Consider the following 22,888-nt stretch of genomic DNA (forward strand, 5'->3'; position numbering starts at 1 on the left):
GATGCTATGTTCATCATCATCATCATCATCATGTTAGTCCTGTTGTACTATTTGTACTTATTAGAAAGTTGAATTCATTTTGAATAATATTCATATATCAACTACTTGCATATACATTTTATCTGTCATATGATGACATTCCTGTTGGTACAGTGATTCACACTCGGTGGAAATATGAAAATTTGTATAAAGTACTTGACAACATTATTGAGTTCTGTTGTTATAACTTGTTTAAAAATACATTTCCAGAGTGAGAGTGAGAACACTATGGAAGTTATCCTGCTGAATCGCCTGTCCACATTTGCCACAAACATCAAAGAGCATCAAGTAAAAGCATCAGAGCTATGTGCGTGTCGTCCATGTCAAATATCAAATATCAAATATCAACATTTATTCAGCAAATAGGCCACAAGGGCACTTTTACACGTCAACATTGAATTTACATAAAAGCAAAAATAATAACATCAACAATTTTATAAATTAAAACTAACAATTCAATCTAACGTATTACAATTACTAAGAGATGTATATGGTCTCTTAATGTCGAATTACATACAAAATACAGATAAAAAAACACACACAAAAAATCTATAATATTTAGAGGTGTAAATGTCTCTAGGTGTCAGAACTATAAGATTATATAGTTTATCAAGTTATCCTTAGAGATGTATAGGGTCTCCAAGAGTCAATATCCTGTATAATTAATACATTCATTAAAAGAAACATACGAGAACAGAATGAGGCGTCTCACTGTAATTAATTAATAAAAGTTACTAAGTATAATAGCTCGTGTTAGCTTAACAGACCAGTCTCCACAAACAGCACCCGTTCACGAGTATGACGCGTATCTCAGCCATCGCCTCCCTCAACCTTCATTCGGGAAAGTGGCGACCCGATCAACAACGCCACCGTAAGCAAAGACTTTTAAGCGAGCATGACATGTTCAAGCTACCGGCCTATATTAATATTAAAATAGTAATAACATGTAGCTGTAAGACACGGCATTTTGTGCTCATATGTTACATAAAAAGACAGTAATATAGCTTCACATAATTACTAGCCTAAGTTGACTTAGAGATGTAAAGGTCTCTAAGTGTCAGAAACATTAAAAATATAGGTAAGTATGTACAATCAAAAATAAAAATCAAATAAATAAATATGTACTTAGAGATGTATAAGGTCTCCAAGTGTCCAAAACTAAAATTAAATTAAACAATATAATCAAGCGAGAACATCATTGTCTCATGTGTCAATTCTACTGGACACTAGCATATTTAATTCAGTGTAAAAAAAAAACAATATTTATTTAATTCTTATTATACTAATGAAACCAATCAAGCTACCGGCTTAAAAGCATCTCTATCGTTTATAAAATCAATCATCATGGGGAAAAGATCAGCTAGAGCAAGCTGCTATTATCGCCTCCAAACTACAATCTATACTGGGAAGATTCCAAAGTGATCTCTATCAGTACTTCAACCTGTCCAAGGATCCTAACGCCGATGAGATTTCAAATGTAACTGCGATACAGCTAGACGGTGATGAAGTCTTAGCTGAACTTAATGCAAGAATTCAAGCCGATAAGGATACAAGACAAGTCAAATCCGATCCTACAAAAAATAGGAGCAAGTTACCAGAGTTAGATTTAATATCTTTTCATGGTGACGTTCTAGAATGGACTCAATTCTGGGACCAATTCAGTTCCAACATTGATCAAAGGAATATACGAGACGTTGATAAGCTACTCTACCTTAAAGCATCGTTAAAGGGTGAAGCCAAAACCATAATCGATGGTTTAGAAACCACGAATGACAATTATAAGATTGCCATAGATACTCTGAGAGAGAGATATGGCAACAGAGTGCAGATTGTTGATGCCCACTATTCTTCCTTATATAAGATTAAGAAGGCCACAAAGCCAGAAGATTGCAGAAAGACATTAGATGAACTCGAGAGACATCTAAGAGTCTTACAGTCCCTAGGAGAGGATACAAATCAAAACCATTTAAGATTTCTTTTCATGGAAAAGTTTCCGGAAGACATCATTTATGAAATGAAGCTAAAATTGAAGATTGAATCCATTGAGGAAATAAGAAAACAACTAAACGCTATCATATCAGCAAAAGAAGATGCCAAGAGGATAAGCGTTGAGACTAAAGATATGGAAACAACCTTTACTACTGAAACTTTACACATTAGAGATAAATTTGTGAAGAAATCCAACGATAGGAGAATCAAACACAGAGTTATAAATATGAGGGAAAAACCAAATAAATTTAGAAAAAATACATCAACATTTTCAAATACATTCACGCCTAAGAAAAGAACATATAAAGCTAATAGTGAATCGAATAATGCGCAGGCATCTGAAAAACGAAGGAAAATAGAATGTATATTTTGCCAAGAGAATCATTACAATGACGCTTGCACGAAATTTAAGACCTTGGCTGAAAGGAAAGATAAAATACCTAACCGTTGTTACATCTGTTTGAAAATTGGCCATAGACAAAATGAATGTAGAATAACACACATCTGTTATCACTGTGGTGAAAGGAATCAGCATAATAGAGCATTGTGCCCTAAGAAATTGCTCCAAGCAACAGAGACATCATCGTCACAAGATTCCTGTGCCTGAAAGATATGTCTAAACTAGCTATAGAAGAGAATCTTATACATTACAGATTTATATGTGTACCCTTTGCAATCATATCTGAACATCACTTATTCAGTACCAATGATGAATGTTTAAAGAGTCTAGCCAGCGACATCTATGTACATAATATCTGACAGGATCGAATGGAGTCAAAAAAGCGATGAGTCTATACAAAGACAGTAAAATAATATAGATTCCAACTCTAAAGAGCTTAAATATGTAGATGAACATTACAGATGCTAGTACAGATAAAACTGTAATACTCTTGATTTAAAATGGGACTTAGAAAAGGACATGATTTGCCTAAGGATAAAAACACTTGTATGCTTATACAAAGAGAGGTGTTCTGAAGACTTTAAGCAAGTTCATCGCATATGCCTACCTAAGAACATAGCGAATAGCCAAGACGGCCAACTTCACTGTTTCATAGATTCGTCTATGTCAGCGTATGCAGCCGTAGTATATTTACTTCAAGGAGACAAGATGAACTTCGTTATTGGCAAGTCAAGATTAATACCCATAAAAGATCAAGATAATCTGAAGATTCCTAAATTGGTACCATTAGGACTTAGGTATCAGACTAATCCAATATGTCATGAAACATCTACAGATATAGAAGGAACCAAGAAAATAAGAACTTGACTGTAAGATATGTTTTGTCTGAATACAACTCAGCTGATGTAGCAACCAGGCAGACTAATTCGACAGAAGATTTCCAATGATACCTCAGCGGCCCAGAATTTCTGACAGGAGATTCTCACAATTGGCCATGCCAACTTGCCAACCCGCAAGAGATGTTACTCTTCGAGCGGGGGAGGGTCTGTCGAACAACATCATACAGAAAGTTGGATTGAACTGAGACGGAAAAATCAGCTTAATAAGAATATTGGCTTGAGCAAGACGCATAAGTATCAGAAGGAAACCGGACAAGTCTGTTCAGAAACATAGGCAAGTGAGGATAACAGAATAAGCTCAGAAGTACAAAAAATAAGAAGTATATAGAGACACTTTACCCGGATGAAGTTGAGGGTAAGGAGACACATCTTACTCGCTATCTAAGATTGTTCAAAGATGTCGACAGAATCCTTAGATGTAGCGGTCGTTTGAACGAAACTTACAGAAACATCTGCTTGACGATAATCAATTACTGACTATCATCAAAGAAGTGGAAAGTGTCATGAACACAAGACCCTTGACTTGTATGAGTACTGGTTTGGAACATGTATTGAAACCAGCCGATTTCTTAACACCAGGAAGATGTCTCGAACTCCAGATGTCAGTGAGTAAGGCACCAGTTACAGCCACTGCAACTAAACAACAGCTCATAGAAAGATGAAGACGAGGTGAGACTATCATGAAGGAATACAGAGACATATTCATGGATCAGTACTCGTGGAAGTCTAAGGAAATGTTACAAGCATTCAAATAAACTACTAAGAATCAGATCTCACGATGAACCATGTGTTGATGACAGTACATTTACAAGGTCTATAATGCACTTGTACCCTTTAGGTCACCGATCTGAAGTTGAATTTGAACCAAACTCAACGAGTGAGAGAATGGAAGTTGAGGAAGAGTCGGACTTACCAGTGATACAAAGGCAAGATTATTCCAATATTTAAACGGATGGAAACATGGATAAGACTGATAACATGGACACGGACATGGCACATAGCATAAATAGAACGAAGGAGAAAACTGATGTTACTAATGAAAATGTAGATACAGCAAAATTTGATATGGATTTGAGACTTAAGGACTACCCTAACTTGAGGCTTCGCAATGCAATAGCTTCGCTTCGGTGGGTGTGTCGCGGACTTCCGCGATGTATTATATATATTACACCTGGCAACAGCTTCTATATTGTCTATGGTAAGCAAACCACACTTCCTTTTTCGCTCGTATGAAACTTGCGAGTTAGTTTGTGAACTTATGATTGATTCATTAAATAAAAGTCCTTAATATAAAGTGGTTTGTATAAAGTGGTACGTGTGCTGGACGCCAGCTTCGTACAGCGAGACCATCGTCTTTCAAAGCTAAGTATATGTATTTAAAAGAGGACTGGTTAGTCCCATGCACATATTTTCATATATTTATTTATATAGCTGTGTTACTGGCAGAGGGTGTGCTTGCATATGTTCAGGACAGGTCGGAGATGCGTCTGCCGGCTTGTGCCTAGCCTCATATAGAAAATGGTCTAGAAGCACCAATAGGCGTGGGGTGCTTAGTCGGCGTCTGCCGGCTTGTGCCTAGCCTCATATAGAAAATGGTCTAGAAGCACCAATAGGCGTGGGGTGCTTAGTTGCGACTAAGCACCAATATCCCTTCACGAGGGACAAGTACACCCCCAACTAATGCCAATATATAGATGTATCTGGTTGAGGCCAGGATACATATACGTTGTGGATCTGAATGGTTAGCGACTAGCGCGGCTAGGCATGCGAACACTCTTTAAGTGTGCCAAGGGATCGATATAGATGTATCTGGTTGCGACTGGGATACATATATATACCTTTAGGGCTGTGGATCCGACTGGTTGCGGCTGGCGCGGCTAGGTTGCGACACAGATAGAACTGTGTGCCTTCAGATCCGTATATAGATGTGACTGGTTGCGACCAGGTCACAGCACCCCTTATCTGGTGCAAAGGTTTAACTTATGACACTTTCTGAGACATATATAATTGTGACTATCTTATGCAGACTTGCATACCTATATATATGTATATTTGAGTCCTGCGGGACAATGTGGTATCTTACTATGAATATGAATTTCTGGCTATCTATCCCTACATATACCTACCTACATGTTACAATGTTCTACATTTGCCTTGAGATATTATATATGTGTTATAATATGATAGGCTAGGGATAATTTAGTGACCCATGGTCATAAATCTACTTTCTACACAGGTGGTGGCATATGATCAGGTTAGAGCTGGCAGCTACACTTGGAGCTCATGAACGGGGAAAAATACTCCATACACATCATTATAATAAGGTATGAACCACATTATTCACAGATTAACTGACCTCTCTCCCAATAATATAAGCGAAGCAAAAATGAGTTCTTTAAGATGCAAGTATACATGTCAAGTTGATAGTAGACTCATATTTCATTTAATAAGGTCTTAGAATCTTAAGTAACTTGAATTCAGGCAATCAATTTATCTTAGCATTTTGTATCAACGTCGGTACAAATGCCTTAAAAACAATACATTAGTTGCCTTCCTCATTTTAGCAATTTCATTTTTTTACGATAACTAGAGAACTGTAGAACTTATTGACCCTTTCTTGCACTTAAATGAAAGGTAATTAAATTTGCTACAACTTTATTTATCGTAATATATCTCATAGCATGAGCGGTTGTGCCGATATTTGTCCTGAAATATAGGAAAAACTAAAAATTTCATTCTAAGGAAAAAAATACCCTTTTTTTAAAGTTCCATATCTCATGAACTATTTAACGTGCGGCGCTATACATGGGCTTAAATTGTTCCAAATTTAATGCTCTTTTAACGCTACATAGCAAGTTTTGACCAAAAACCCATAGCTTTTTAATTAAAGTGCAAAAACTGAAAAAACTCCGAAATTTTTGCAGTTTTTTGCAAATCACGCAGGGAGCACAACTTTTTTTTGCTTGCAAAACATAGTTTCACATTCCTCCAATGACTATAAACAATATATAAAAAATATAGAACTACATCACGCAATGTTTTTTTATTGTAAGATTTGACTGATGTATAATGAGATATAGGAATAATGGTGTCCTACCCATGGTAAACAATATGGACTACAAATATAAGGAGTCAACCTTGGATGCGTTATTTGACTTATTTGACATAGAATCCAAGGGTTCACCAATGACCACCGAGGAAAAATTGTGTTTTTAAGCAAAATAATTGTTGGTACGAGTAGTCCAGCGGTAACGCTGTACTCGCTGTAGTATATTAATATGAGTGACTTGTCGGAAGCACTCCGGCGTTGTCTTATTTCCCCAAACACAAGGTTATGCTGCATAACTCTCTGTTATAAAAGAAAAGATGTGCAATTATGTGAATCGTTAATTGCTAGCATTAATAATTTTTTTTTTTTTTTTTAAGATAAGATAAGATAATGTTTTATTGTCAAAATTGTGTAAAAAGTATAACATGTTATAAATTATAAAGGTATCAACAATTTTGCCCATTTCGAGCGTACAATAAATCTTATATAACTAAATTCAATGTCTAAGAAATACTTAAATAAAGTCAGTCTAAATTACAAAAAATATTCATTTAAATCATAATAACATTTATACAGCAGCCAATCTTTCAACTTGCGTTTAAATTGAACTCCATCCAACGACTTAATACTCTCAGGCAAGTGATTGTAAATTTTTATTCCATTAACATAAGTGCTCTTCTTTAGAATATAACTTGACGGACGGACTGTGCATATGTCATATCTGTATTGAGATCGTATATTTCCCTTAGAATTACATTTTTTAATAAATATGTCACTTTGTTCTTTAACAAATAAACAAATTTCCAATATATATATACATGTCAAGGTCAATATTCTATAATTTCTAAAGAAAGGTCTATGGGATTCCATTGTGTTCATTTTAAAGATAATTCGCAAACACTTTTTTTGGAGAGCAAATGTTGATTGGACATTTACTGAGTTACCCCAGAATATGATGCCATAGGTTAATAATGGATAAATATTACCGTAATATGCTTGCTTGGCAACCTCTGTTGATGTAATGTTGGTTAGGATAGATATTGCATAACAGTTACTGGCGATTCTTTTGTTTATTTTTTCTATATGTAATTTCCAATTTAGGTTGCCATCTATAGTAATTCCTAGAAAATTAGTACTATCAACTTGCTCAATTGTTTTATTGTCAATGGTAATATTTATACTTTGCAACTCCTGCTTGTAGTTAGTAAATTGAATAATTTTCGTTTTTTCTAGATTAACTTTTAAATTTAAAGCTGATAACCAATGTGTAACTAATCTCACAGTCCTATATATCTCGTCACTAATATCACCGCCGCATAGCTTATTGTCAGAAATAAATATAGTAGCGTCATCTGCGAACATAACACATAAGTGGTCCATTATTAGGGGAAACTCGTTTACGTAAACTAAAAACAATAATGGTAATGGCGTCACAAGATAGCGGGAGCGCTCGCAAACGGAGCGCATTATATTTAAGTACCGACCTGTTTGAATGAACGGATGTCAGTGAGATGCGCAAAGGCGTTCAAAATGTACAGAGTTTAAAAATGTAGCAAAAGTGAGTAACTTGCCTGTAATCTCTCCAAAGCCTCAAGCGCTGCGTCACAGGGCAGCGGCAGGGCGCGCGACCGCGGCACGTCATACGTGCTCGAGTGTGCGGAGCTTCCCGAGTTGGCGGAGGCGCTGGATGTGGCCGATGTGAGGGAGCCAGTGCCGCTGCAAGCTGAGTCTGCGCTGGCGGGGCGGGGCGCGCGCGGGGCGTCATACCTGGCGAAGAATGTATGGTCAGAAAATTAAACTAGCTTTGTGATCTTAGCTCATTGTGGTTTATACATAATGATATAAAAATTCAACACCTACTTATATACCCCTCACGCAGGCCTCAAACCTACAGGATAAATTTCATGCAATTACGAGATGTTAAACTGAGAAGGTGTGTTGAGCCCGGGGCTGTGGCCTTAGATGGATAGGATTTGCCCTCTATAAATACACGGAGCTCCTGTGCACAGTGTGTGGAACAGAATGAAAGAAGACAAAAGCACGATTCGACATTTGGTTTTAGATCGTCTGTTGTGACTGGATTTGTTAGAGGAGCCAGAACATTAATTTTCTCTTATTAGGCCTGCAGACTTAATTCAATGTAGTTTAGTTAGAACTAAGAAAAAATATCCGCGAATTTTAACGCACACCAAATCTCGCACACTTACTTCACTCAGCATCTTAAAAGCAATCCGCGAAATACCAGGCCGAGCGTCGACATTAGGTAAGTTAAGTTGTTTTCTTACCCCCTTCATGTTTACTTACTCATTTTAATAACGTAATGGAAATTCTCAGGTATATGTACGCAGGGAACCGCACAAACACATTATGCCTACAGTATGCGTGCCCTCTCTGGTCCAATGAACTTTAGGGTGAGACGAAGGTAAGGTACTTAGGCGGGTAGGGACATATGTAGGGACTTATCTAAGTTCCGACACGTATTCTCGCCTTCCCTTTTGTCATAAGTGAGATGTTTGAACGTCCCTCTGAACGGGTGACTTCGTGTTGTGAAGTGAAAGCTGAATGAAATTCGCTTATTCAGTAAGTAAGTATCCTAAAGTATTGCTTTGAATATACTTAGATTGTATTTTTCAGAGAATACAGATGCTGGGAGCATATCCTTCGTACTCATCACATTAAGAAATATGTGGCCAACCGCTTCTTGCGAGTACCCAAATTAGCTAACAAGAATGAAAATTGACAGCGTAAAGATGCATGTCACGCCTAAAAGTCCGAATACGGACCGGGAAAGGTGGAATTTCTTTCATTGCCGTGTACAACGCTGTGAATATAAAGGAAACGTAGGTTTAAAAGCACGTACCAGTCACCGATGGGCCTTGGGGAGTCATAGTTCCCAATTCTCTGCACTGGCATGGGCGCGCGAGGCACATCGTAATGTGAGCATTCTTCTATCTGAAATGACAACAATTTCAATGTTATTTCTGCTAGGTGTTTTCTACTGTTATAATTCCAATGACTGGTGTAAGTTGGCAAACACTGTTTTATGGGGTTTATGGGATACTTCCATTATTTTATATTAGCAGAAGTTATTTCAATCAATGTCAGCAACTATTACGTCAGAGCGTTAGATGCGCAATGCTATATGAGCAAAGTGACGATGCGCAGACGGTTGACCGGGCATATTCAACCTTATGTCAAAGCCATAAAGACCGGCCTGTGATGGCGTAAGTTGGTCCCTACCTTAGTAAACGCCGGCGACTGCTGTGCCGGCAGCGGTTGATGCACAACAAGCGCGGGGGTGCGCGCGCGCCGCCTCTGCAACCCCGCACTTGCGTCAAATACGCCCGCTACAATGCGCAGGCGGTTGCCCGGACATATTCAACCTTATGTCAAAGCCATAAAGACCTGTGATGGCGTAAGTTGGTCCCTACCTTAGTAAACGCCGGCGACTGCTGCGCCGGCATCGGTTGATGCGCAACAGGCGCGGGGGTGCGCGCGCGCCGCCGCTGCAACGCCGCACTTGCGTCAAATACGCCCGCTACAATGCGCAGGCGGTTGCCCGGGCATATTCCCTGTAAAGAAGATATAGTAGGTTAGTTGTAAGCCCTACGACACAAAGTTCAAGTATCAAGGTTGTACTCGTAAAACTTAGGTCGTAAATTGTAAAAGTTTTTTGCTTAGTTTGCAATCTGTTGTCCGGTTCGAAGGGCCAAGTTGCCAAACAAAGTAATGTATTCGACGATATGTAGTTATCTCTTAAATAGATTTTACGATAGCATTTTCAGGCGTGTTTGCTCTAATAACAGATAAATTTAGAGTCCAAAGTAAGTATATAAACATCTCAAGCATGGACAATAATGATAAGCTGATTCATAGTGTGCATTTTCAATTAGTACCTACTTATAACGGAATGCTATGCCATGAGTAGGCAATGAAAAATTAGAATTTATACTGAATCAGCGTTATTAATTTGACGTCCTTTGAAACCACAAGAAAACAATGTACCTATACTTACTTGGACCAGATTGTAGTACCTAAATAGGTAGGGTATTATGTCTGTCATATTCGCGTGTATAGGCATAATATTCAATCACAATACATCATTAGGTATAATTTGTTTATTAGCAGCGAGGATGTAGGTAACTGTGAGAAGACAGTGGTTTTCCACAAACGTCTTGGTTATTCATTAACATTTACCTAATACCTAGTTTTTGGAAATCAGCACCATTTATCATTCGTTCAGACAAAATAATAATACCGGCAAATAAGGTTTAAAAAGCGTAAGCCCCTAATTCTCCAAGTAGCAAAAAATGCGTACGAGATAAATGTCTCCTGTCAGGAGAAATGTAACATGTCTCACAATGCATCGCAGACTTCGATACATAGTATCAATAAAGGCCTATTCTTTGAACATTAATGTCAATTATATCGCTGCGTTAGTATCTAACGCCGGAGCCACACGTAACTGTAGCGTACTGCGTCTATTATGGAGTAAGTTCCTATGTAATATGTATTAATTTTATTTTTGTACTCAGAGAGAAGGTCGTGTCAGAGACTGAAGGGATCGAAGAAACCATCGTTTCGAGAACTGGCAAAGCAAAGTAGACACTTAGAGTCACACGACCCACCCGCATTACGCTCTCAGTATTGCATGTGCAAACTTCTACTCGTTCTAATTCAAGGGATCCTGACCTCATACCGAGGCAAAATAAAGTAGGTAAACCTGAAGACGAACTATGATTACAGATTGGGCGGAGGCGGGTCCATATGCAAGGAATAATTTGCGGCCGGTCGCTGCTTGCGATGGGTCTGCCTCCATGGTAGCTACCTGTCCGGTAGTTGGCATGGTGAATGGTCTCGGGGGGAGCACAAGTTGCAGAGATCCTCGAGGCAAAACTGGTTGTGCTCCTTCCCGAGGTTACTGCCTGTTAACTGCCTGGTTCTACCGTAGAAACAGGCAGAACGGAAACAACCAGTTGAACTATCTCAGGGTGAGTTTTGCAACGGATCGAACGCCGGGCTCGGAAGTCGATGATGTCATCCGTATGACTTCATCTACAACGGGGCCAGGTAAGTGAACCAGTGCAAAGAACACCCTTCACGTAATCCCAACCTAGCCCTATCCCTCAGATGGATCTGTATTTGTGTGCCAACATCGAGAGGCCACTGTAGGTTCGTCTCCTTTGACGGAGGCGAGCATGCAGGGGCGGGAAGATTGGTGGCCGCAAATAACGATCCATATCCTACGTAATCAGCCGTAAGCGATGATGTGGCATGTCGCAGCGGGCTTCTCATCCACAAAGAAGGATGATTAGCGGTAGAATGCCACCCGCGTGTTTGTGCCGTGCGCGGGGACCCGTACGGGTGGAGAAGGAGATCCTGGGAGCGGGCGCGAAGCGGGGGTCTGTTGTCGTTATCCCCGTTAGAAGAAGTTCCTTTGGCTCTAGATTCATCTCACACGGGAGGTCTAGACCTAGCCAGTCAAGATCAATCGGCTGTTGTTTCCAGTCAGATGGCCACATGGCGAGTGTCCTGGGGTGTAGGGGTCTATAATCGGCGGAGCACGACTCCCATGTCGGCTGTGGAGCTGACTAGGGTTTTGGCACCGTGCGGATTCATGGGCAACGCACTTTGGGACGCTATATCAGCTTGGTATCCCTGATGCGTCAAAGCATCCCAAATGTGAGGCTCCGAGGAGGGTGGGGAGCCAAGCTGCTGAAATTTTCACTGGTGGTTTATGGACAACATATTACCAAAAACGACGGAAGGAGGAAAAGCCGGACCCGTACGGGATGAGGCAAAGGCGCATAGCGCAAAAGTTGCTGCACCAGCTCTTAGTGGGCCTGTCCCTGACAGGAACGCGAGAGTAGGTAGCGGTAAGGTTTGGAGGTCCGCGAGGACGGAGGACGCGCACGGCGCGAAAGGCAGAGGCCATGGTGGAGCAGGCCACTCCAAAGGTACCACTCGCGCCGAGCAAGTTCCCCCAGGGGGACCGACTAGCGCAGGTGCCGGAGGAGTAGGCAGCGGAACGATGGCCTACTGCAAGAGGCAAACGGGAGCACCGCTTCCAAATCCTGCTGGCGTTGCTCCGGGCGCCCTCGACAGCGCGGCCATGCCTAAGGGCGTGGACGTGCAGTCGGGTGGAGGAGCCGCTAAGTCCAGGAGGCAGAAGAGGCGTGCGAAGGCGCGACTAAGAACGGACGCGGAATCGGTGGCCGGACCCTCCACAAGTGGAGCGGGAAGGCCACAGAATAAGAGGTCACTGGGTGCCAGTGGCGACTCATCTCTGCTCGCCGGTGACTCCAAGAGAGCGAAGGTAGGGGGATCGTTCGCGGAAGTCACGGCGAGCGAGAAGATGGCCATCGTCCCAGTGGCCTTTCCTGCCGAGAAAGTGGTGCAGGAGCATATGTCGGCCATCGTAGGAGCTCTGCTCCTATTTCTTGACAAGGCCGAAGAACCCATGCCCGACATCACACTCGGCAACCTCGTGGGGGGCGCGCTCAACGTCACCTGCAAGGGGAGGGAATCCGCGGCATGGCTCGGCACGGTAATCGGAGGTGGAGAGATTGCCGGGCTGCGCCTGAAGGTCGTGAGTGCCAAAGATCTGCCGAAACCGGTCAAGATGGCCTGGAGAACGGTGGTCGATGGCACTCAGGACATGGCGAGAGCCCTCAGGGTGCTGCAGAGGAGGAACCCTAGGCTGCGCACGAGCGAGTGGAAGGTAGTCGACACCGTGGAGTCGGGGCCGAGCACCAGGCGAATCGTACTGATGGACCGGGTGTCGGCCGCCGTCATCAAAGAGGCCGACTACGTTCTGCACACGGGGCTCGACACCAGCCACTTCAAGCTTCTGGAGGAAGCGCGGGAGCAGGGGCCTGGGGGGGCTGAGGTCGAGCCGTGTAGGGAGGGGGGAGAGGGGGGGGGGAGGTAGCCCAGAAGGCTACGGTCGCTGTGGCGACAGGGGGGGCCCCGGAACGGGAGGCGCCACCAGCCGGTGACGCACCTGTGGAGGTGGCGGAGGACCAGTCGAAGGAGGCGGGGGGCATGGTGCAGCTAGGAGAGGACCGTGCTAGACCGCGCATGTCTCGAGCATCGTCGCCGATCTCATCGATGGCGGGCTCAGAGGATCTGCGTGGTCTGGCGGAACTCTACCTGGAGGGTACCATGTCACCTATGTCCTTCGACGACACGGTCCAGGAGGTGGCTGCTGATCTCAGCACCACCAAACAATAAACGCCGCAATGGAGGGCTTAAGGTGCGTACAGATTAATCTCCAGCACAATAAAGCAGCCACTGCCCTTCTGGCTAAGCTGTTAAAAAGCGATAAATTCGATATTGCTCTTATACAAGAACCATACATTTACAAAGGCGAGATAAGAGGCTTAAACGGTACTGGCGGGACATTGTTATATGTTTGTCCTGAGAGTACTATGAGGACATGTATCTATGTTAAAAATGGCATTGACGCTCTGCTTCTACATGCTTTCTGTTCCAGGGATCTGACTACGGTCAAGATCCAAAACAAGGGGGGGGGTAAGGCACTAATCATCTCATCAGCCTACCTTCCCTACGAGGCAGCGGATCCAATCACTGGGCAACTGAGGGATCTCGCTGCTTACGGCAGCCAGGCGAACACCGACCTGATCATCGGCTGCGATGCAAATGCTCACCACGTCGTCTGGGGGAGCTCGGATGTCAACAGAAGAGGAGAGAAGGTACTGGATTTTCTGGTAAGCTCTTCTTTACAACTATTAAATAAAGGCAATGAACCGACATTCGTCAATGCAAGGCGGGGGGAGGTTATTGATATAACGCTAGCGTCCAACAACGCGAGTAATAAGATTAGCTCATGGCATGTCTCTGGGGAGATTTCTTTATCGGACCACAGATATATATGCTTCAGGTATAAGACTAAAATCCAATTAGAAACTATACGCAAACGGAATCCCAGGAACACCAACTGGTTAGCATTCAAAAGTGACCTGGAGGTGGAACTGGGAGACCCTAAAGGCAAGTTAAACTCTATTATTGACATAGAACTTGAAACAGACAGAATAGCACAAGCTGTCTATACAGCTTGGACAAACAACTGCCCGGAAAAGAAAATCCTGGCGAAGAAGGTGCCCTGGTGGAACCCGGAGATTGCAAAACTCCGGAAGGAAACCAGAGCTGTCTTCAATGATGCTAAAAGGACCAATGACTTCGAGCATTACGCGCGAAAACTCACGGAATACAGCAAAGCTGTGAGGAAAGCAAAAAGGAAAGCATGGATGAACCATTGCGATCAAATCAGGTCCATACCGGAAGGCATGAGACTTACAAAGGCACTAGCTGCAACGAAGTCAGTTCCACTCACTTCCATCAGAAGAAGTGACGGAAGAATGACTGAAACGGGGCTAGAAACCCTCAAAGTTATGTGTGACACACACTTCCCAGGCTCGATAATACATCAGAGCGTAACGGACGATGTAGCAACCGGTGCAATGGAACAATCCATCAGCACGACCAGGTACAACTGGGACACGTCTAAAAAGGTAGTAGATCACGATAAGATACAATGGGCACTATCCACATTTCAACCATACAAAGCCCCGGGGCCAGATGGAATCTACCCCATACTACTACAAGAGGGCGCCAATGTACTAATACCGCACTTAGGTAGACTGTACAGAGCGTGCATAGCCTTCGGACACGTACCGCGTGTGTGAAGGATGGTAAAGGTAACGTACTTGCCTAAACCAGGCAAAGCAGATTACACAGAAGCCAAATCATACAGGCCGATAAGTCTGTCATCGTTTTTCCTCAAAACACTGGAGAAACTGGTAGACAGACACATAAGGGATGGTCCTCTTAAGAGGCATCCGCTGCACCAATTGCAGTGTGCGTATCAGCCGGGTAAATCGACTGAAACGGCACTACACCTGGTGACAACCAGAGCGGAACAGGCGATAGAGAACAAAGAACTATGTCTGGCCACTTTTATAGACGTGGAGGGGGCATTTGACCGCACCACGTATCAGGCAATCAATATTGCAGCATCTAAACATGGCATAGAACCAACAATCTGTAGATGGATTGGTACTATGCTAAATAGCCGACTAATAAAATCCTCCCTTATGGGAGATGAAATATTAGCTACGGCTACGAAGGGTTGTCCACAGGGTGGGGTTCTCTCACCAACTCTCTGGAGTCTGGTACTTAACTCACTGTTGGAAGAACTAAACAAAGGCCCAATACATACGGTAGGGTACGCAGATGATTTAGTGATTCTTGTAAACGGGAAATTCCCGGGAACAGTATCGGAAATCATGAATAAAGCACTGAAGCAAGTGGAAAGATGGTGCAACTGTCATCAACTCTCCATAAACCCAGGCAAAACAGTAGTAATACCGTTTACCAGGAAAAAGACCCTTAATGGCATGAAGCAGCTGAAGCTTTATGGAAGGGTACTGGAAATGTCCAATGAAGTGAAATATCTAGGCGTTACACTAGATAAAGAGCTGAACTGGAGAAAGCATGTCGAACTAACAACCACCAAGGCACTTAGAGTGTTTGGAATGTGTAGATCGGCTTATGGCAAAACGTGGGGTCTAAACCCAAAGGTACTAAGATGGATCTATACCATGATGGTAAGGCCTATCATCTTGTACGGATGCCTGGCATGGTGGCCAAGGACACTAAAGAGCACATGCAGGGATGCCCTTATGAAAATACAAAGAACGGCATGCATGGCTATTACTGGTGCGTTTAGAACGACGCCAACAGCGGCGATGGAGGTACTGCTAGACCTCTCACCGCTACACCTAGTGATACAATCTGAGGCGCGGAAATCGCTACACAGGTTGACCCTAATAGGACTCTGGAGCGATAGCAAGCCAAAGACCAAACACACAAACATGGAATGCGACAATTTCATGAAAAGGATTACGAACATGGGCTGCGATAAGATGCAACCCAAGTTTGTGTTCCATAAGAATTTTAACGTTAAAATTCCAACAAGGGCTGAGTGGACCGAAGGTCTTGAAGCACCAATCTCTGATGAAAACGACATTATATGGTACACAGATGGGTCTAAGACAGAATCTGGTACGGGGGCAGGCATTTATGCAAATGACTTTAGTAGTAGCATAAGCATGGGCAATTACGCCACTGTCTTCCAAGCCGAGACATTCGCTATAATTGCCTGTGTTCATGAGAATATAGTTAGGCGAACCCAAGGGAAGAATATCTATATACTCAGCGACAGTCAGGCCGCTCTCAAAGCGCTCGAAGCTCCCAGAGTGGACTCTAGACTGGTATATAATGGCGTCCAAGCTCTGAACCAGCTTGGAAGGCAAAACAGGGTGCAACTGGTATGGATCCCAGGGCACGAGGGATTCATAGGCAATGAAAATGCAGATGAACTCGCCAGAGCCGGATCTGTAAGTAACCTTATAGGTCCGGAACCATTCGTGGGGCTCTCACAGGGAACCATCACAACGGCTATTAAAGACCATACCAAGACCAAACACCAGGAAGAATGGGATAGTCTGACGGGTCTAAAGCATGCAAAGCTCTTTATGCAAGGAATAGACTCCGGCTGGAGCAAAAAGCTTTGGAAACTTAGCAAAAGACAACTCCAAATCATAACGGGGGTGTTTACTGGCCACTACGGGGTCAAAGGATGTCTGGCCAAGATGGGACACTCTGACAACACCGATTGTCGTATGTGTGGCGAAGAGGAAGAGACAGTAAGACACTTAATGTGTGAATGTCACGCCCTCGCCAGACAAAGAATGAAGGACTTTGGAGCAGGATACCTGGAACCAAAGGACTTTAAAACGCTACCCATGAGCTCCATCATCCGACACATGGATATGGTGGGAAAAGCTCTTGAGTAGTTGACGGATCTCTTCTAGGGGGTAACTGCACAAAAGATCCCTATGGGTCGAAGTGTATCCGCAAGGGCCCCCGAAAACAATAAGATAAGATATAAGATAAGATGATTACAGATTTATTTAAGAAGGCGAATCTCAAGACCGTTTCAAGTAAGTTCATATGCTGTTCACCTGGCGTCCCCTGAGCGCGTACCTATTCTACTCAAGTACTTTGAGCGGGTCGCCGCCAAGCTCGCGAACTGGACACACGCGACTGGCGTCCAGTTTGTGTGTGCGTCCAGTCCGCGGCCTAACTCCGCTGTGTTGTGTAGAGTAACTCACCTGGCGTCCCCTGAGCGCGTTACGTATTGCGCCGGTCGCGAACTGGACGCCCGCGACCGGCGCCCGGTTTGTGTGTGCGTCCAGTCCGCGGCTTAGCTCCGCTGTTGTGTAGAGTAACTCACCTGGCGTCCTCTGAGCGAGCATAGCCACCAGCCCTCGCTGCCGCCCGTATTCTGCTCCAGTACGGTCAGCAGGTCTCCGCGCCGGAACGCCAACTCGTCGGGCGACTCCGCTATGTTGTCGTACAACGCTCGCGCCATGCACTGTAACAATGAAAGACGGTTATGAGTATAACTTGTGTGCGTGTGACTCGTGTGAGTAAAATTGTTGAATGCGTTTTTCTATTTTCTCACTTGGTCATTATGAAACTTATGAGATTTACTGTTCTTAGTTCAAAAGGACAAAACGAAGAAATGCCTACTGCTCTGTTGAAATACATAACATGGTGGTATCGAACCAAATACCCTAGAGAACACGAAACGATGACTAAAGTACGCTTTCGAAAGTTTCTGCCCGAAAAGACTGGGACTACTCAATGGAATACCGATATTCCTACTTGGTTGGAGACACAGCATAGGTGCATCATCAAAAATATCAATTATTTCAGCGAAATCTGCCGCCCTGAAGCGCAGTATCTTCAAATTCTGAGAAACTTATTGGTACCTTACCTACTAATCAAGAGTTGAACCCACAATCTCCGGAATTCTATTTTTATTTTATTTATAAGGCACACTATAGGTACAGACGACGTACAAGACATGATTACAATAAAAGTGGTAGGCTTTATATAGAAATGCCATCCAAAATAAGTGAGCACAGCAAGAACAATAAATAACAGAGAGCAAAAACTATCCTAAAATTATAAAGAAAAGACAAAATATCTTATAAAACATACCTTACCTATACTTGGTCAAGCAGATCTTGTCAGTAGAAAAAGGCGGCAAATTTGAAAATGTCAGGCGCGAAGGGACATCGTCTCATAGAAAATTTGAAGTCGCGCCTTTTTCTACTGACAAGATTTGCTTGACCATCTATACGTAGGTCACTCGATAAGTTTTGAGATACAGAAAACTATTCAAGATATTAGCACTATTTATATTACATTTTTTCAAAATATTCTCTATCATTCTATATTCAAAGTTCCATTCGTCTAAACCAACTTTGAAAACATTTTTGCCAGTCTTGATCCGATAGGGCAGAAATCGCAACTTCATCAGTTTGTTAGAGCAAACGCGGGATCTAACGACAACAGAGCTTCTTCACTCCAAGATATTGATGTAGTATTATATTAACGCCCCCCGAATTGACCGCTAGGATCTTCTCTATGTCCTTGTATGTTATTCGTGGATCTTCTCGCACCAACATTTCAGTAGTCCACATGTTTTCTGCAGTTACTGCTGTTTGCGGGCGACCACTTCGGTGGTCATCTTCGAGGCTGGTTTTACCCCTTTTAAATTCGTTGAACCATCTAAAAACTGTTGCCCGTGAAGGAGCAGAATCCTAACGCTGACTGCAATCGTTGCAAACACAATTGTTCAGATAAACCAAATTTAAAATCATAAAATATCATAGCACGCAAATGTTCGCGGTTAAGCTCCATCGTTACAAAGAAAAAACGCGGGAACCGTTTTGGAAAAATGACTGTAACATATCCATTTTTTAATTTGGAGCGAATCGGCAACTTGTGTTCTATTATTTTTAAATAAAGCTTTTTAAAAACATATAATTCAGGTGCGTTCCATTTTAGAATTTCGAGCATCTCAAAACTTATCGAGTGACCTACGTACCTATAAAACCTAAAGTTGCATGCACACAGCTACCGTTGCCCTCTGACCTGAGTGTATAAATATCCGCAAAGGAACGCATGTGTTTGTGCCTATTATTAAGCCCTCGTTTAGCGTTTGACACCCTCGCCCACATACTTTGGCGTTTGGCGCATGCATGTGCAGCTGCAGCGCGTCCTATATCACGATAATGACAGATCACAGACGCACTATGTGAATAGATGTCGCATGTGCCCTTTCACCGCGAGTAGAAAGTATAATAACTTTGGTTTAGGTACATTTATTTACATACTGTTCCGACCGAGTGTTTATGCAATTGATAACTTCATTAATGTCTGATACAGAGGCGATATAATAACGTTATAGTAGCTAGACTATTTGTCTGAGGCTGCGTATCGCGTTGTCAAAACTGGTTCTAATAAGCGATTGTTTGCGAGTCTACTTATATGTCTGCGGTTCTATATCGTAATAATGGCGGATTGTGCAACCGAACGTTGGGGCAGGCCATGTCCGTTTCCGACCGAGTGTTTATGCAATTGATAACTTCATTAGTATCTGATGCATAAGTGGTGTAATAACATTATGGTAGGCAATGGCTGACGCGGTATCCCTTGATTAGGTATCGCATTGTCGGAAATTGGTTCGAATTCACACAATTGAACTAAAATGTTTGTGTAATAAAACGCTAATTGATAAGAGACGAGACCCAACAGAACTTGAAATAGTTATTTGTTTTACAAGGGGACAAAGTTGTTGTTTAACCGCTCGTGCTAATATTGATATCCGAGCAAGCGAAAGATTCCAAAATTGAACCACGAGCGTAGCGAGTGGTTCGAAAAATGGAATCTTGAGCGTTGCGAAGGTTTCAAAGCATGACGAGGGTTAAACAAAATTTGCCCCCGTGTGAAACACAAAATTTTTCACCACACCAACCCGAAGCAAATACTAAATGTAAAATATCAAACAAAATCAAACCAAATGAAATCCAAATGAATGTCATTAAATATTTGTCAACCAAAATCATAATTTAAAAGTCAATTCTACCAGCAAACATAAGAGAATAACTCAAAATTTGCATTTGATTACTTTGCTTCACATGTGAATAAAATGCAACTTTGCTATCAGTTTTTGAAGTGCAAAGTAAGCCTTTCCGAGCTGGTGTGGTGAAAATGAATAATCGTGTTATCAGAAAACGAAGAAATCGTGTTATCAGAAAACGAAGAAGCGCGGTTTATAAGACGCCAAAAAGCTTTTAAAAGCGCAAATTGATGAGCTAACAGATGACTGACGTAGATTAAAGAGTTTGAAATTATCAAAGTATCGATCAAATAATAGTTATTAAAAATTTTAAGAACATTATAAATAGGTAACGGATTTCTTTAAAAGGTAGAATATTTTTCTTGAATAATCCAGATAGGTAATTTGAATAACAAACGTATCTCACAAACCACCATTTGATCACAGGGTATTTTTATATAAATTGATACAAACAACAACAATGGTTTAGTTTTTTTTTTGGTTACATAAATATAACGAGCATCCGGCCCCGGTTACCAAAAGGAGTTTTTTCAGTTATTAAAGTGTAACGATATCGTTACAGATTAGGAGTAATCTTGGTCAGGAAATTAATTTAAATGGTAGGTTGTTATGTTTAAATACCAACATACAATTTAATCTTAGATATTAAATAATTTTGAAATATGGCTTTGAGGAGTAACATGTAAGGGCCGTGTTTTTAGGGTTCCGTACCCAAAGGGTAAAACGGGACCCTATTACTAAGACTTCGCTGTCCGTCCGTCCGTTCGTCCGTCCGTCCGTCCGTCGTCCGTCCGTCTGTCCGTCTGTCTGTCACCTGTATCTCACGAACCTAGACAGTTGAAATTTTCACAGATGAGGTATTTTTGTTGCCGCTATAACAACAAATACTAAAAACAGAACAAAATAAAGATTTAAGTGGGGCTCCCATACAGCAAACGTGATTTTTGACCAAAGTTAAGCAACGTCGGGCGTGGTCAGTACTTAGATGGGTGGCCGTTTTCTTTTTGCATTTTTTTCCGTTTTTTTTTTGCTTTATGGTACGGAACCCTTCGTGCGCGAGTCCGACTCGCACTTGCCCGGTTTTTTTTTATTTTAATTTGTTTTAGATTTTCTTATTTCGTGAGGTTTTGATATTTTAATATAAATAGAGTTTCCTATAATGTACAATATACACGCGCTTTTTCACCGTATGTCCTCTGACTTACGAAAAACGTACAGAATATTAGATACTTACATTTTTTGTCCCAAATTGAGATTTCGTATTTCGCTCAGAATGACGAGCTCTTCAATCTTACCAAATTTTATCAAAATCTGACAAAAAAAATTCGTCAACAAATAAAGAAATGATCCAAAAGACTACAATTATGGCATAATAAAGTACTTAAAATAAGTATACCAGTTCATATATAATAATAGAAAAAAATATTTGCTTCGGCCAAAATTCAACCATCCTCCCGAACCAACTCAGCTTCAGGAGCTTGCCCGTATCCTCCAAATATTTCATCACTTATATTGCTATAGCGTTAGGCCAAGAAAAGTCTGCAACGATTTTTATTAGAATACGCAGTGCAAGTGTTGTTTATACGTCAATATATCATAGAAGTTAGACGTTTAAAATAACACTTGCACTACGAGTGCTATTAAAATAGTTGCAGACTTATCTTGGTCTAACTCTATTAGACTTAAAATATTAGACGATAAACTGACCCTTTTCGGCTGCGCCGGCTTTATACTCCTCAAATAGCATCCCTTGCAGCTTTTGTACACGTTCGAAATATAAACTCGAATATTCACTGTGTCCGGCATTCTCACATAATACACTCACTCACGTATTAGGTACAATTATTAAAATATATTTCCTTCAGTCCGCTACCGTCGGAGAAGCGAATGGTACTGAGCCGGGAGAGCGATTGCCAATTAGTTTAATAACTTATTCGTTGTTTTGCTGCGGTTTGATAATGAATCACGAAAGCGTCAGTCACGTAGCTATGTACGTAGCTATGTACAATAGGCACTTAGATGCAAAACAATCATACATCTTAAAATTTACAATATAATTTAGAATCTGAAGCTGTTCTTAAATAAAATAGCCTTAACTAAAAACGCAACTAATGTCTCTCTACAATGGTGGTAGATTCTAGTATGAAGTTATGTATAAAGCCGGCTATATTTTAACTTAGGTAATTATTTTATGTTAATTATAAATTATTTAACATTCTTAATCGACCTAAAAACCTACGGTAATATTGTCTTCGGTTATACCGCGTCAGAGAATCACGAGGTCTTTCCAAAATATCCAAATAGGAGAAAAAAAATCGGAGAAGTACGCGTCGGACTCGCCCACCGATATTTCCGTACTTTTTAGTAAATATTTGTTGCTATAACGGAAACAGAAAATACATCATCTGTGAAAATTTCAACTGTCTAGCTATCACGGTTCATGAGACAGACACCCAGACACCTGGTGACAAACAGACAGACGGACAGGATAG

The 22,888-nt window shown here is 41.8% G+C and overlaps 1 protein-coding gene across 3 annotated transcripts in view; it reads right to left on the reverse strand.

Annotated features, from left to right (window-relative positions):
- Nucleotides 1-22,888, reverse strand: part of LOC134668867 (breast cancer anti-estrogen resistance protein 1) — a 146,826-nt gene that overhangs the window by 19,139 nt on the left and 104,799 nt on the right. For 2 of the 3 annotated variants that reach the window (XM_063526343.1, XM_063526344.1), the window contains exons 2-5: nt 17,697-17,837; nt 9,808-9,948; nt 9,237-9,328; nt 7,948-8,143 (exon numbers count right to left, since the gene is read on the reverse strand). In XM_063526343.1, the coding sequence (XP_063382413.1) occupies nt 7,948-8,143; nt 9,237-9,328; nt 9,808-9,948; nt 17,697-17,837 (570 nt within the window). Of the gene's footprint in view, nt 1-7,947; nt 8,144-9,236; nt 9,329-9,807; nt 9,949-17,696; nt 17,838-22,103; nt 22,242-22,888 lie in introns of those variants that run through there. The other variant, XM_063526342.1, reaches the window with a different exon arrangement.

This window comes from Cydia fagiglandana, chromosome 11, assembly GCF_963556715.1.
Source record: "Cydia fagiglandana chromosome 11, ilCydFagi1.1, whole genome shotgun sequence".
NCBI lineage: Eukaryota > Metazoa > Arthropoda > Insecta > Lepidoptera > Tortricidae > Cydia > Cydia fagiglandana.